Source organism: Capra hircus, chromosome 1 (genome assembly GCF_001704415.2).
Source record: "Capra hircus breed San Clemente chromosome 1, ASM170441v1, whole genome shotgun sequence".
In the NCBI taxonomy this organism is placed as follows: domain Eukaryota; kingdom Metazoa; phylum Chordata; class Mammalia; order Artiodactyla; family Bovidae; genus Capra; species Capra hircus.
The window spans coordinates 66,217,781-66,233,958 of NC_030808.1; the positions used below are offsets into that span (position 1 = coordinate 66,217,781).

At 41.9% G+C, this 16,178-nt stretch overlaps 1 protein-coding gene across 7 annotated transcripts in view; it reads left to right on the forward strand.

Moving 5' to 3' along the window:
• The window catches only part of CD86 (CD86 molecule), a 63,686-nt gene that overhangs the window by 17,413 nt on the left and 30,095 nt on the right, over window positions 1-16,178 (forward strand). For 5 of the 7 annotated variants that reach the window (XM_018045277.1, XM_018045106.1, XM_018045360.1 and 2 more), the window contains exon 1: window positions 2,218-2,368. The exons of the other annotated variants lie outside the window; for them this stretch is intronic. In XM_018045277.1, coding sequence (XP_017900766.1) covers window positions 2,352-2,368 — 17 coding nt within the window. In that variant the 5' untranslated portion in view covers window positions 2,218-2,351. Of the gene's footprint in view, window positions 1-2,217; window positions 2,369-16,178 lie in introns of those variants that run through there. 7 annotated transcript variants of the gene reach the window in all.

Genomic DNA, 16,178 nt, shown 5'->3' on the forward strand with positions numbered 1-16,178 from the left:
ATGTTATAGCTTTGGAGGAGGCTGCTCTAAGCAAAAACTAAAGGAAGCAGATGAAAGAAGGGATATGGAAAACAGAAGGAAACAGTAGTTTTAAAGGAAACTACTACCTTCCACAATCTGTGCGAGGTACTATGTATATGATTATGTCATCCTATCTGACCCTCAATGAGATTAGAAGATATTTAGCATTACTTCTGTGAGGAAACTAAGACTCGCAGAAGTTAAGCCACTTCCCTAAGAACACACAGCTAGTAACTATAGGAGGTGGCATTTGAACACACATATCTTTGATTCTGAAGTCTAGTGTGACTTGTTATTTTTACTTATCCTTTATTTATGGCAAATGATACTGCTCTAAAAATTTTTTAATATTGACATAAGGATTCCTTTTTAAACAAATTTACTTAAAGTAAGTTAAGAGAAAAATATTGTACAAAAAATAGTACAGATTTTGCATGGACATGAAATGAGACTACTAGCCAGAATGACTGAAATTTGGGAAATATTATTCCAAATGTTTTGATAGTAGGACTTTCCAATTTAGTCAGTCTTATATTTTGATTGCTGAGTACAAGGAAGAAAAGAAAAATTGAAAACTACATGGAATATGAATTAATTTGCTGTGCTCTGATAGGTGGGGTAATTTCATGTGTTACAATAAGGAAACCAAATAGACCCTTTCAAATTAAAAACCATACGATTGTAAAATCCAGAGGAAAACCCCAGGTGAGGCCTATTCGAATAAAGGATGAAGTTTCCAAGGTATGCGCATGAAGTGGCTGAGGGGAAGTAACGTGAGTGAGGGCCCAGGACCCACACAGGTTTTGAGAGGTCACAGTGGAAGGTGAAGGGGTTTACAAACCTGTTTAGGGGAAGAATGATCATCCTCCCAGTGACGGAAGGAAGATCTTTGTGGAAAGGTCAAAGTGAGGATTGGAAAGTCCAAAAAGAAGATGGGAAAGCAGTGATGAGGACTAGATAGCAGCAGAGCATGCTATGTCCCAGGTTATTTACATGCAAGACCTCGTTTGTTTTTCACAACAATATAGCAAGGAAGCTATTACTAGTCACAATTCATAGATAAGAAGACTGAGCTGGGAGATATTCTATAATTTGCCCAGGGTCCGGTGGATCAAGCCAAGATTTGACCTTGGACTGACCACCACTTCCAAAATCAGTGCTACTTCCCCTGGACCTCTTCCACCCAGACAACATCAAGCAGTTTTCACTTGGTCACTTTCAATGTCTCCAGCCTCATGGGGCACCACCAGTCTCTAAGAGAAGGGGGAGCCCTGCTCAGAGGCAGGCTGTCTCTCCTCTGGACTCTAATGCTGCAGATGAAGAGGCACATGATTGTCCCCAAATTGAGCAGAGGGTGTTGTAAGGCCTGAGAAGGTCAGAAAAAAGAAGCCATGTGCTGGGCAGGATTATATATGTGAAGCCTGTTTCTGCCTAAGCACTGAGTTTAGAAAGATCCACATGGAATTCGCATACCTTTCATACTTCTTGTTGTGACTCTTCCCCGGACTCAATAGTACCATCCACTAGGACTTCCCTGGCGGTCCAATGGTTAAGACTCTGGGCTCCCAACGCAGGGGGCATGGGTTCGATCCCTGGGTGGGGAACTAAGATCCCACCTGCCACCTGCTGTGGCCAAAACAAAGAGTACCATCCACTTCCAGGAATAGTGGACCAAGGTAATAGCGACATTCTAGGCAAGGACAACTAGGATTAGATTAAGATAATCTGAAAATAGGGGGTGTGTGTGTTCATTGACTGCTAGCAGGATTCACGGAGTGGTACTCAGTGAGTGATTTGGGGCAAGGTGACAGGTGAAGCGCTGGGTGTCTCTGCTCTCTCTGGTTGAGGGTTCTCTCCTGCAGCCCTGCTCAGCCAGACACAGTGTCTGGCATGTGGCTGCCCAGTAAAGCATTTGCTGAACTGAGCTGATTCTTTTTACCTATGGGCCTCTATAATCTGTCAGGGAAGGTGTCTGTCATGTTTGTGGCTGGGCTGTCTTCGGGGGGTTTCCTCAGGGCTTTACAGTCACTAGCTCTCAGGAGTGTGTTTGTAGTCATTCTCATCAGTGGAAATGCCCACCTGCCAGCAGAAGTTATCTGGAACCAGAGAGAACACTGCCCCTCTCTGTGGTGTTATTTCTCTCTAGTCAGTTCCCCTTTCTGCATTTGAGATCTAGCCTCAGCCCTGATATTATTTCTCTCTCTACAAGGAGTGTTAGGAGGTATGGGGCGCTCACAAAGGCTCCTCTTCAGTTATTCTTGATCCGTTGCTTCTGTGTTCCTTGGGAATGCCCCTGGGCTTATGCCTCTGGTCTCTTGGAGCTGCAGTGGATGGGCATCTGTGACAGGTATGTTCTCATGAGGCTCGTGAGCCTGGGGGAGTGTGGTGTGGGGTCAGGCTGCATCTGGGGCAGATGTTCAAAGTTGGGGCTGACAGCCAGCAAGGGAGTGGGTAAGAAGGGGTGAGGGGTATGTGATTAAATCCTTTGACCATCAGGCTCGGTTCCTGGACTGTCTGTGTTGGAGGTGGGACATGACAAAAATGTGTCTCTTCTAGTCGGCTCCCTTTGTCTGCTTTGACGAGCTGAGAGACGTAACAGTCAGGAAATAGAAGGCACCATTTACCAAACAACTGACAGCCACTCCTGGCCTTGCAGTGCTGGGGGCTCCAAGCAGCTATGCTCCAGGAGAAGCTATCCAAGTGTGCTGGCCCTGCCCAAGCCCCTTGTGCCAGTGGAAAGTCCAGAGGACGGGAACCAGACTTACACACTCTGAAACAGCCTCTGCTTTCTTGTTTGGTCTTTCCCTCCTCCTGTCCAGAAACCTTTGCCCATTTCTTCTTCCCATCCAAGGGCCCCATCCCAATATCAGCCCCTCCTGGCACCAGAGACTAATAGCTTATTTGGAAATAAATAGTCCTGGGTCAAAAAGAGCCCAGGCAGTGGTTTATCGTGTTCTGTATACCATGAACTTATTTGCATTTGCAAATAGCCTTAAAATAGTGCCTCCACTAATAGTTATTGAAGGTTCTGGAGAGACAGGTTAAAATAATTTTTGACCAAGGGAACTTCCCACTCCTCAAATTGTAAGAACTGAGGAGTCAACCTGTTCCTCCCAACCTCAGTCTTGGGACTCAGGCTCTGGATTAAAATGTCTATTTAATTATGTGCACAAATTCAGAGCGTGATATTTTCTGTTTGCTGTTATAGATATTACTATTTACATGAGCTATCCTGTATATAATGAAAGCTTTTATAAATCTCTGCTCATTCATGTGCCCTAAATATATTTTTTGAATGCTTACTCTGTCCCAGGTCCTGGGTTTCTAACAAGGAGAAGTAAAGACATGGCCCCTGTTCTCTTGAAGCTTCTAGCCTAACAGGAAAACAGTATTAATTAAATAGTCACACTAAAACTGACTGTGTAGCAACAATGCTCTGAAGAGAAGAAATGGTTTTGTGCTCACTGTTCAAGAACTATGTCTTTGAGCTTGGTATTTTGGTTACTACAATATTCCCAGATAACAGATGTCCCCTCATAATGGAGGTGAGGATTGGATTTCATGGAATTGAGGCTGGAGCGGGGAGTGGAGAGAACATGAAAGGTGAAAAGACAGGCTAAGCTAGATTCCTTAGGAGAAATTCAAGGTTCAAATACCATGTTTTAAAAATCAGATAGAGGTAGGAGGTGAGTTTAGGGGTCTCTGGGCCAGAAGATGGAAGCTATAAGGACATAGAACAAGAATAAGTATATCTGAAACAAATGAGGAGGTGGTGGGGAAATTTCTGGAGTCATTCAGAGTCCAGGCAAGTATGGATACTTCACCTTCCATGGTCAGGCAAGAAGGAAGGATAGGGCCCTAGGCTGAGCACATAACCCTTTATTAGACCCTTGTCTTCATCTCTAATCAATGCAGAGACTTTCTGAGCTTCCCATCATAGTTTACTTAGGCTGGGTTTGGGAGAGAGATGCCATTTTGAATATACATAGACAAAGAAAATTGTATCCAGCACTTTCCATCTCCCAGTCAAGATGGGAGAGGTTCCATTTCCTGTTCTTCTCCTTCCTTTCATGAGTATGATTTCTTTCCAAGTTCCATTTCCTGGAGAAATTAAACTTAACTCTTAATAGCTAAAAACAAAAGACATTTCTCCTTTCCAGCTAGCATTTGCATTTTAATAGGGGCTTTCAAAAATGCCTTTACCCAAGGAATGAGTAATTTGGGAATTCCAAGCACCAGGGTAGGGCTGGCGTGTGGAATGGGGAGAAGGGGATGTCCCTCAGATTGTGCCCTTGAAACACTGGTTTTCTCTTTTTGACCATGATTCTGGTTCTGAGAGAGCAGGAAGGGGCTTCCTTAGGGGGCCAGAATTGGCATGGCTGCCTTTTGGTAAGTTCTGTGGGTCTTATTCATGGCAGGCAGAGCCCTTGACTGGATGTGCACAGACTCAGAGAGAGGAACTTGTGAAAATTTTGCATGGTGCTTACCCATAAGAACTTTTTTGGCAAAAGGGGAAAATGGTTTCCAAAACCATTGATAAATCAAAAAAACAGTATTTCTTGACTCAGAAAGGTCCGATTCTAGATATGACTAGAAAAACTGGGTATCTGTCTTATACATAGACTTGGGGGATGGGAAAGGTTAATTACTATTGCCATCTTACGCTCCTTCTTCTGGGCAAGTGAGGGGAATGGACTCTTAGTTTTAATGCTTTAGTTACGTACAATATTGGGAAATGAAGAAAAGCATCCCCTGCTCCTTATGAACCTACTTAGACCTTTCTTCTTTGTACCTATGCCTCTTTGATGCTACTCCCCTTGTATCTGTATGGAAACACTCTGCTCCCAAATGGGTGAGGAAGATGACAGCTAATGAATGAAAGCAGTGTTAGGTAAGGAAATTCTCCATCAATGAGGACCCAAAGGGATTTGCTCCAAGACGAGACTGGAAACCAAGTCAGACATATGATCCAGCCTCAGCGAGGAGATGTAGCTGGTAGGGGGGAGCTCAAGGAAAGCAGAGGTGAGGATGGGTGATGTGTATCAGTACTAGTCACCTCCCGTGTCCACCGGACACCAGGAAATGTTCACATTTTCATCAAGGTATCACTCAGGCCCATCTCTTTCCTGTCATGCCTGCTTCCGCTAAGTTGGTTCAGCATCTTCATCTCAAGTCTATAAGCTTTTTTAAAAATTTTATTTTTACTTTATTTTACTTTACAATTCTGTATTGGTTTTGCCATACATTGACATGAATCCACCACGGGTGTACATGCGTTCCCAAACATGAATCGCCCTCCCACCTCCCTCCCCATAACATCTCTCTGGGTCATCCCCATGTACCAGCCCCCAGCATGCTGTATCCTGCATCGGACATAGACTGGCGATTCGATTCTTACATGATATTATACATGTTTCAATGCCATTCTCCCAAATCATCTCACCCTCTCCCTCTCCCTCTGAGTCCAAAAGTCCGCTATACACATCTGTGTCTTTTTTGCTGTATAAGCTGTTAATATTGGCTTTCTTGATCGCCCTCATACCAGCCTTCACTGCCTCCTTCAGGCCACTGACAGGCTTATTTTCTTTAAACTTTCATTATATAACTTTTTTGCTCCCACACTATTAATCCCAAACTCTCAATTTTCTATCAAAACAAATATAAATTCCTTATCTGACTTTCTAGGCCATGTTCAGCTATCCTGTTCTTATACATGTATGTGTACCTCAAGAATATGGCTGAAATATGTATCCAGTTACACGCAATCAAACATTTGAAAGTAGTTCACCAGGAGGCAGTAGTTCCCTGAGCCACATTAACTGAATGCCTGGATAGTACTTCTGCAGGAATCTATTTGAAGGGCTGTCCAGGGAAGAATTGTCGGAGGCTTGCAGAGCCTTTCAAGGACAGAGGCAGATGGCCACCACATCAAGTTCTGGACTTTCAATAATTGCTAATATGAAAGGAAGATGGAAATTCTCTGAGAAAGATCCTCTTATGCAATGGCCTAGGCTGACAGCTCTCTGGAGTGGGAGGATCAGACTGAGCAGGCTGGGAGCACGGAGTAGAAGCCTCATCTGCTCTAACTGAACTTGACTTTCTCCAGCAAGCACTAACATTCCTAGCTCACTTTGTTTCTGTCACCAGGGTACAGTTCTGAGACAAAAAACTGACCTACTTTTAAGTACCAGGTTAGATATCACCATCTTTACCCCACCTTCTGGACCATAGGATTACTTGCTGTTCGCTATCTCTTTTGAAACCTTGGACCACTTGTCAACTCAGGTCCTCCACAGACCTGGGATCCTTTAAACATACCATACTTTGTGTGTGTGTGTGTGTGTGTGTGTGTGTGTGTGTGTGTGTGTGTTAAGTTGCTTCAGTCATGTCTGACTCTCTGCAATCCTATGGACTGTAGTCTGCCAGGCTTCTCTGTCCATGAGATTCTCCAGGCAAGAATACTGGAGTGGGTTGCCATGCCCGGGGGAACTTCCCAGCCCAGGGATTGAACCTGAGTCTCTTATGTCTCCTGTGCTGGCAAATGGATTCTTTACCACAAGTGCTACCTGGGAAGACCACCATACTATGTGTGCTGTGCTAAATCACTTCAGTTGTGTCTGACTCTTTGCGACTATATACCGTGCTAAAACTTGGAGGAATGAAATTCGGTGGGGTTAGGGAAAAGTGGTGTGTCCAGATTTTCTCCCTGGAAAGATGGGTGTATCCAGGTTTTCTCCCTTATTTTTCCTCCTTTCTGGGAATGTAATGAGCAGCTTCAAGGAAAGCTTAAGAAAAGTTATACAGTTCAACCACCCCCTCAATTCAAGAATCTCTTTTAAAATGTCTCCTCTGCATTATTACTCTACTTTTGCCTGAGCAGTTCTGGTGATGAGGAGCTCACTATCTCACAAGAAAATCCAGTCCTTGGTTGCAGCACTCTATTCAACGTTCTTCATCACCTGAAGCTGAGATCCGGCTCCCTGCATCTTGCAGTATTGGAACTACTGTCCCTTTAACAGCAGTGCAAGTGTCTTCCTGTGGGAGGGCCCTTAAACATTTGCAGACAGCTTTGGGCACTTGCAGGTTTCTCTGCTTCAAGTTAGTTACCCCCAGGCCTTTCGATTGTTCCTCATTTGACATACTTTCATTATTCCCTGGTGAATCCCTTGATCAACTCTAATTTGCCATGGTCATTCAAGTATAACCGACCTCACTGAATGTGATACCACAAATGATGTGGTCTGATTAGCACAGAGAACAGTGACCACCTTCTACACTAAGAACAGATTAACTTTTGGTTAGCCTTGCCACGCTAACATTTGTATGACTTGTATATTTACTGCAGATAAGCTCTTCTCTATTTTCTACTTATACTACTTCACTTAAGTGTAGATCTTTCTGTGTACCCTGAGATGTAGCATGCTAGTATCAGACTCTCTTTTCAGCTGACCAACTGACCAATAGCTATCTGGCTTATTCTTGTGCACATTTGTATGTACATCTGCACATTTGAAAGCAGAAGTATGACTTCTGTGCTTTCATTCATAGTTTTACTAAACATGTAAAAATGAGAAAGTAAAAAACAGAGAGCCCCACAGTACCCACCTAGTATCAACCTATTAAACAAGAATGATTCCTGATACTCAGTTGTTGAGTGAATGAATCAATCAACACCTTGTTCTCATCCCCCATATTTAATCCATCACTATATCCTGTTGGTTTTAGTCCTAAATTCTGCTTGGACCTATCCATTTCTATCTACTTTTGCCACCACCACCTACAACAAAAAGCCATCTTCCTTCACTTATATGACTACAATAGCCAACTGATTGGTCTGGGGGCCTCTCCCCTGGCTTCTCTACTATCCATCTGCTACACAGTGGCCAGTCATCTTCAAAATGCAACCCTGCTTATGTCACTCCTCTGCTGTTCATGTTGCTCTCAGAATAAAGAACAAAACTTTAACTGACCCATAAGAGAAGCATGGTCTGGCCCTTGCTGGCCTCTTCCGTCTTGTCCTCCACCCCTCTATCCACATCAACCTTCTCTCATGTGCCCTCAGTGCCTTGGCACATGCTGGTCCCATTGCTTAGCGTTTTCCAAGTCACTCCACCAACCTTCACTTACTTAGCACCTATTCAATCTGTTCTGCTTACCTGTTGATGCATCAGAAACTGCCCCCAAACTTCGCAGCTTAGAACAATGAATATTTCACTCTTTCTCATAACACGTGAGTCAGAAGTTTTGGCAGCCTTCTGAGCGATTTTTCTGGTCCTCATGGCATCAACTTGGTCTCTTAGCTGATGAATGGGCTAGTCTAGATGTATACTATCTAAATCAGTAGCCCCTAGCCACATGTACCTACTGATTACTTGAAATGTAGCTCACCTTAAATGAGATGTGTTGTAAATATAAAATATCCATGTGATTCTGAAGATTTAGTACAGGAAAGATAATGTAAAATAGTCATTAATTTTTATATTGATCACATATTGAAATAATATTTTAGACATTAGATTAGATAAAATATCTTATTGAAATTAATTTCACCTATTTCTTTTAAAATGTTTTAATGTGGCTACCAGACATTTTAAAATTACATATTTGGCTTGCATTGTATTTCTACTGGACAGTGCTGATCTAGAGCAAGGGTCAGCATTTTTTTTTCCTATAAAAGGCCAGATAGAAAATATTTTCAGCTTTGCAAGCCATATGATCTCCGTCACAGTTTCTCGACTCTATCACTGCAGTACAAAAAACAGTCAAGGACAATAATTAAAGTAGTGGTTATAGCTGCATTTCAACAAAACTTTATTTGTAAAAATAGGTGGCGGTCTGATTTGGTCTTCAGGCTGCAGTTTGCTGACCTCTGATTTAAAGGATTCTGGATTTTATTCACATGTTTGGTGGTTTGGCAGAAATGGCTGGAAGGCTGGTTTCAGCTGGGACTGTCGACCCAAACACCTACACATGGCATTTCCATGATGGTGGTCTCAGCAGGGGAACATCTTGCATAGTGGCTCTGAGCCCCACATTCCAAGAAAGACAGACGCTGCAAGGCTTCTTTTGACCTGGCCTCAGAAGTCCTAAACATCCCTTCTAGTGCACTCTGTTGGTCAAACAAATCTCTAAGGCCAGCCCAGACTCAAGGGGAGGAAATTAGAGGTCACAAAGGGGTAGGAGGGAGGAGTAGCAAAGAATATGTGTCCATCTTTAATTTATCACATCATTCTTCAAATCTCAGTTTAGACTAGACCTATTGTGGGCCCTCCGAGCACCATGAAGCTCTCCTCTGTAGCACTTGTCATCATCGTAATTTTACATTTATTTGTATGATCATCATCCTGCTCATCTACTAACCTATAAGCAACTATAGGAAGAGGAGTCCTTTCTGGTTTTGCTCATCATTCTACTCCCGCACCTCACACAAGGCCTGGCTCCAAAAATATTTGTTAAATGAATGAACAACCTAGGGTCACAGCCAAGTATCTGTATGAATATGTATTCCCACATTTCTCCACTGCTCTCAAGCATATCACGAGACACCCTGTCAGAAGTTAAAATTCAGATACAGTCAATTCCCAGCAATCTTCTTATTTTGCAGTTCAGAAACTTTGTGAAAAAGGAAATAAGCCTACCCTATTCCTCCAAGGACCTCCAAGGTAATCATAGCTGTTCTAAGGGTAGAGCTTCTGGTTCTGGTGCCCTGAGAAGTGACTGACACAGCGTGTCACCCTGAGGCCAGTAAAGGCCCTGGGCGGCTTGTAAATAAATGTAAAATTACAATGATGACAAGTGCTACAGAGGGGAGCTTCATGGTGCGTGGAGGGCTCCTGGCCTTCACTGTCTTCTCACTCAGCTGGCAGTGCCCATCCAGCATGCTTGCTTGGCCAGCCACAGTACGAGCTGGCAGAAAACAAAGGATTGGGGTCTGAACCTGGGCTGAGACCAACCTAGTCCTCCCTCCATCGAGATTATGGCATCTTTTGCTTTGTTCGGAGAAGGACTCTCATATGTGCTGGGAGGAGATGAATGAGCCCACCTTCCACGCTGGCCTGGAGCTTGAATGATAGCTGTTTGTGGACACTCTGTTTTTCTTTTTAGCTCTGGGTTAGGGATCAAGGCCTGCACATGTTTACAGTCCCTCACAACCTCTAGAACAAGCCTGACATTGAATAAATTCACTACATGTTTGCATGAGACTCTCTCAATGAATAACCTTCATCAGACACCAGAAAACCTATCAGCATTTTTCCTGGTGCCCTGATCACCACTAATATTCTAGACAAAGTAGTGAAATAGGGAACTTTTTTCTGCTGCTCCCCAACTTCTGCCTTGGAATCTTTCTCTCACTTCCTGAGCCATCATATGTATACTCCCCTGTCCCACCCCGTGACCGGCCAACACCACCTCGCCATATCTGCATACTGCCTTTCGCTTGAGCTAGATCCCACATCCTCCTACAGACTTGAGACATAAAAGAACTCTTCTTAATCCCCTTTGTTCTGTTCCAATGCACGTAGTTCCCAGAACTCTTCTAGGTGAGGCTTAGCTGAAACACAGTAACATGCGTCTGGAGGTTAGCCCAGGCCAGCAAACTCATTACCTGTCCGGGGCTGGGGTGGAGAGAAGCATTCTCTGCCTGGGACGTAATAGGTACTCAAGTAATATTTGTGGACTGAATGGCAGCTCGGGACAAAAATGTCCGATACACAGGGACACTGTGGTCCATCCTACATCTAGCCTAGCTTGTGCCCCTGAGTGTCACACTCTGATTCTAGGAGCTGCCATCACACCTGGCCCCAGGGATGTGCTGTTCCCTTGTTACCCTGAGAGTGGGTAGAATTGAAATCTTTTTTCCTTGCTCCTAAAGCACACCTGGGGCTCCCCTGGTGCTCAGTGGTAAAGAATCTGCCTGCCAATACAAGAGATTCAGGTTCAATCCCCAGTTTGGGAAGATGGAGAAGGGAATGACAACCCACTCCAGTATTCTTACCTGGAGAATCCCATAGATAGAGGAGCCTGGCAGGCTACCGTCCAGGCTTTTGTGTCCAGGGTCACAAAAGAGTTGGACATGACTGAGTGACTAAGCAATAACAACAGCACATCTGAAACCAACTGGACTTTTAAAGGAACTATACAAGAGTTAAAAAGAACACAATGAGTGATGGATGGAAACTAAATTTCTGGTGGTGAGCAAACTGTAGTGTATACGGAAATGGAAATATAATGTCGTATGAAGTGGAAATATAATGCTGTAAACATGAAAAAATGTTATAAACCAATGTTATCTCAATAAAATTGAAGAAGAATGCAGGGAAGAAACTCCATTTCTTTACCTACAACATGGGGAAAGAAAATCTCACCTTGCTGTGAGGAATAATATACTTGGTCATTGAGTTGACTCTCACTCACATTCTATGATGGCCAGGTATGTAAAGTGAGAGAAAGTAGCGTCTGGTGGGTGCTTTTCTTTAGTTTTGAAGGTGAACCTCCAGCTAAATAGAACGCTGAAACTTGTTCTAGGTTTTTGACCAGTTCACCCACCTACAGACTTTATTCTGCTCACAACCGACAGAAATATCCTCACAGAGAATCTCCCCTGTAAATTCTTAGGTTCTTTCCTCTCCCAATCCCCTTTCTACTCTCTCCCTCCAAAAGCTAGAGTTTCTACTTCTCAGGCCCTCTGGAGAAAGTCATGACTCGTAGTTGTGGTTCAGAGTTCATTGCATGGGGAGCAGTGACATTTCTGCTCTGCCTCATAGCCAATGACATTGAAGAAAACTGGCCCCTCACACACGCTCCATGGCTAGAGATGAGAGAAATTTTTTATATGTATATTTTTATACATTTATACTGTATAAAAGAGTATCATGACACTCAAGTGTTTTAGCCCTATATTTTAATAGGACCTCTGGTAAACCAGGTATCTACACTGTTTGTCAGGATGGTGTGCAGTCTCTAAGTTAATGTTTAGGGAAGTTTACTAGGAATATCACTGCTGGGGCAGGATTTCGAGGACAAACATGATCTCTCTCCCCCAAAATCCATAAAAGGCTTTGATAGAAGTATGTTAGGCTTAGGCTTATTCTCTATTCTCTGTTAGGCTTATTCTGCATAGTTTGAGAGAATGATACCAGTATCAATGATAGGAAGTTAAGGAGAGGCAGCTTTTCACCCAGGAGAAGACAGAGATTCCAAAAAGAGAAGCAAAAAATAATTTTGATGTTCTTCTCAGACCCAGTGCTCCTCCCCACTGAATGAATTATAGGGACCATCTGTTCAGGATTTCCCAGGACAATACAGATTTCATGTGATTATTTGAATTAAAGGTGATTCATTAAATTTATACCAAAGTATAATTTTGATTGTGTTGTCTGTCTGACACATCACCCAGGGAAGAAAAAAAAAACAACTTTGATTACATTAAGCATAGTGATACTTGGTTTGCAAACAGTGTGAGATTTTTATACTAGGTAGGAGTTCAGACTCACAGGGGTCACAGTCCTCAAAATCTATGATAAATAGGATATTGGTAGTGATTTAGGGTGATGAAGCGCACAAGAATCAAATAGAGAACTCCTTTACCTTATGATCCACCAATCCCACTCCTGGGCATATATCCAAAGAAAACTCTAATTCGGAAAGACACATGTACCCAGTGTTCATAGCAGCACTACTTACAGTAGCCAAGACACAGAAGCAATGTTCAACAGATGAGTAGATAAAGAACATGTAGTATATATATAGTGGAATATTACTCAGCCATAAAAAAGAATGAAATCATTCCATTTGTAGCAGCATGGAATAGACCTAGAGATTATCATACTAAATGAAGTAACTCAGACATGGAAAAGACAAATACATATGCTATTACTTACGTATGGAATCTTTATGATACAAATGAACTTATTTATAAAATGGAAACAGACAGATATAGAAAACAAATTTATGGTTACCAAAGGAAGAAGAGGGGAAGGGATAAATTAGGAGTCTAGGATTAACAGATACAAAACTACTATGTACAAAATCAACAGCAAGGTCCTACTGTAAATCACAGGGAACTATATTCGGTATCTTGTATTAAACTGTGATGGAAAATAACCTGAAAAAGAATATATATATAACTAAATCATTTTGATGAATACCAGAAATTAACACAACATCATATATCAACTACACTTCAATTTTTTAAATAAAGAACTCTTTTTCCAGATTCTACCACTGACTGGTGTCAGCTTTGGCCCAACAGATAGTGCCTGTGTTCTGAAGCTTATTAAAATCCCTGGAAGGAAGGCAGAACAATTGGGAGACAGCGTGAGGTGCACAGATTGGACACCTACTATGTGTTTTGGCAGCTGAATATATTTGCAACTCACTGTCACAAAACACAAATTTTCTAATTGTTCACTGCTGCTGCTGCTAAGCCACTTCAGTCGTGTCCGACTCTGTGCGACCCCATTGACGGCAGCCTACCAGGCTCCCCTGTCCCTGGGATTCTCCAGGCAAGAACACTGGAGTAGGTTGCCATTTCCTTCTCCAATGCATGAAAGTGAAAAGCAAAAGTGAAGTCGCTCAGTCGTGTCTGACTCTTAGCAACCCCATGGACTGCAGCCCACCAGGCTCCTCCGTCCAAGGAATTTTCCAGGCAAGAGTACTGGAGCGGGGTGCCATTGCCTTCTCTGAATTGTTCACTAATTAGCATGAATTTTTTAAATATAAAAGAGCTCCTACAAATCAATAAGAAAAAAGAAAAAAAAGGCCAGTGACCCAAATTAATAATAGGCAAAAGAAATGTACAGATATGGAATAGGAAATATTATCTCTTATACATTTGAAATTATGCTCATACACAAAATAAAAGAAATTCATTTTAAAATTATAGTAAGAAATACATCACACCCTTTAGGATGGGTACTAAAGAAAAGAACTACAGGAAATAACAAGTGTTAGCAAGAATGTGGAGAATTGGAATTCTTGTGCACAGTTAATGAGAATGTAAATGGTATAGCCATGGAGAAACAATATGGCAGTTCCCTCAAAAATTAAAAATAAAATTACCATATGATCCCGTAATTCCACTTTAGAGTATATACCCAAAAGAAATGATAGCAATGTCTTGAAGAGATACTTGTACCCCCATGATCATAACATAATTCACAGCAGCCAAAAAGAGGAAGCAACTCAGATGTCCATCAACAATTGAATAGATAAACAAAATGTTGCATTTACATACAATAGGATATTATTCGGCCTTAAAAAGGAAGGAAATTCTGACACCTGCTACAAAATGCTTGAATCTTGAATCTTACATTACGCTAAGTGAAATAAGCCAGACACAAAACGACAAACATTATTTGAGTCTACTTATATGAGGTGCCTAAAGTAGCCAAATTCATGGAGATAGAAGGTAGAATGATGCTTCTACAGAGGGACAGAGGGAGTGGAGGAGTGTGTGGAGTTAGTGTTTAATGGGTATAGAATTTCAGTTTTGCAAGAAGAAAGGAGTTCTGGGGATGGGTGGTAATGATGGTTGCACAACAAATGTCAATGTGTTTAACATTACTACACACTTTAGAAATGAGTAAGATGGTAAATTTGAAGTTATATGTATTTCATGACAACAAAAGAGGAATTTTTTAAAAATTACAATGAGATGTCATTTTAACCTTCCCTGTTGGTAAAGATCAATATTAAAAAGCAGAGACATTACTTTGCTGACAAAGGTCCATCTAGTCAAAGCTATGGTTTTTCCAGTAGTCATGTATGGATGTGAGGGTTGGACTATAAAGAAAGCTGAGCACCAAAGAATGATGCTTTTGAGCTGTGGTGTTGGAGAAGACTCTTGAGAGTCCCTTGGACTACAAGGAGATCCAACCAGTCAATCCTAAAGAAAATCAGTCCTGAATAGTCATTGGAAGGACTGATGCTGAAGCTGAAACTCCAATACTTTGGTCACCTGATGCTAAGAACTGACTCATTGGAAAAGACCCTGATGCTGGGAAAGATTGAAGGCAGGAGGAGAAGGGGACTACAGAGAATGAGATTGTTGGATGGCATCACCGACCCAATGGACATGAGTTTGAACAAGCTCTGGGAGTTGGTTATGGGCAGGAAAACCTGGTGTGCTGCAGTCCATGGGGTCGCAAAGAGTCAGACAGGACTGAGCAACTGAACTGAACTGATTGGTAAAGATTACAAATTAGAAATCTTTGTTGACAAAATCTATATGAAAATAAGGACATTCATGCTGTGATTTTGTTGGTTGGAGCATAAGCATCTAGTTTTAGGGGAGAACAATTTTTCAATATGTGTGAAGATTAAGATTGAATTTGCTTTTTAACTTTTTGGTCAAGCCATTCTGCTCCTAGGAAGATAGCTTACTCTCACATATATGATTTGGCATATGATCAAGGCTCTTCATTACAGCAGAAGATTGGAAAAACTCAAATGTCTATCGATAGGGGCTGGTAAAGTAAATTATTGCCATCCGATTGAAAACACCAGAATAATATGCAACTGTTAGACTGAGGATACCCAGTATGTGTGGACACAGAAAAACCTTCAAGGGAGTGGTTAGTGTACAGAACTGCATTATAGTGTGCGAACATTTGTGTTTTATAATAAAATGAAAAAAAAATGGGTCTCAGTTTTCATTTCACTTTGTCTCAAATAACTGCAAGTAGAGGCAAGAGACTGCTAACAGGTAATAGTGGTCACTCCACTTATTGCTATGGGAAGAAATCAAACTGCTAGGGGGCAAGGTTGGCAGGGAGTTGCTTTCCACTGTTTATTGCCCTTATATTTCAAATGTAGTACTATGAGCAGGTATGATCTATTAAAATTTTTTTATTAAAAAAAAAGAAGTTACAGTCCAGAAGGAAAGAAACATAACAAATACTTTTGGCCTAAAGTCATACACTGGTGCTATGGGAAAGGAAAGGAAAGTAAGGGTGTCTAGCATAACCCACAGGCATCAAGGATGGCTTCTAGACAAATCACCCACAGGGAAGAAATGTCTGCTATTGGATCAGGAATAGTTGTATACTTTCATCTGAGCATCGGTTTATTTTTATCTCATGGACAGATCCGGAAATTGATTCACCAAATAGATTTTCCTTTTCACTTTATCTGTTAAAAAGTTAACAAGCCAAACT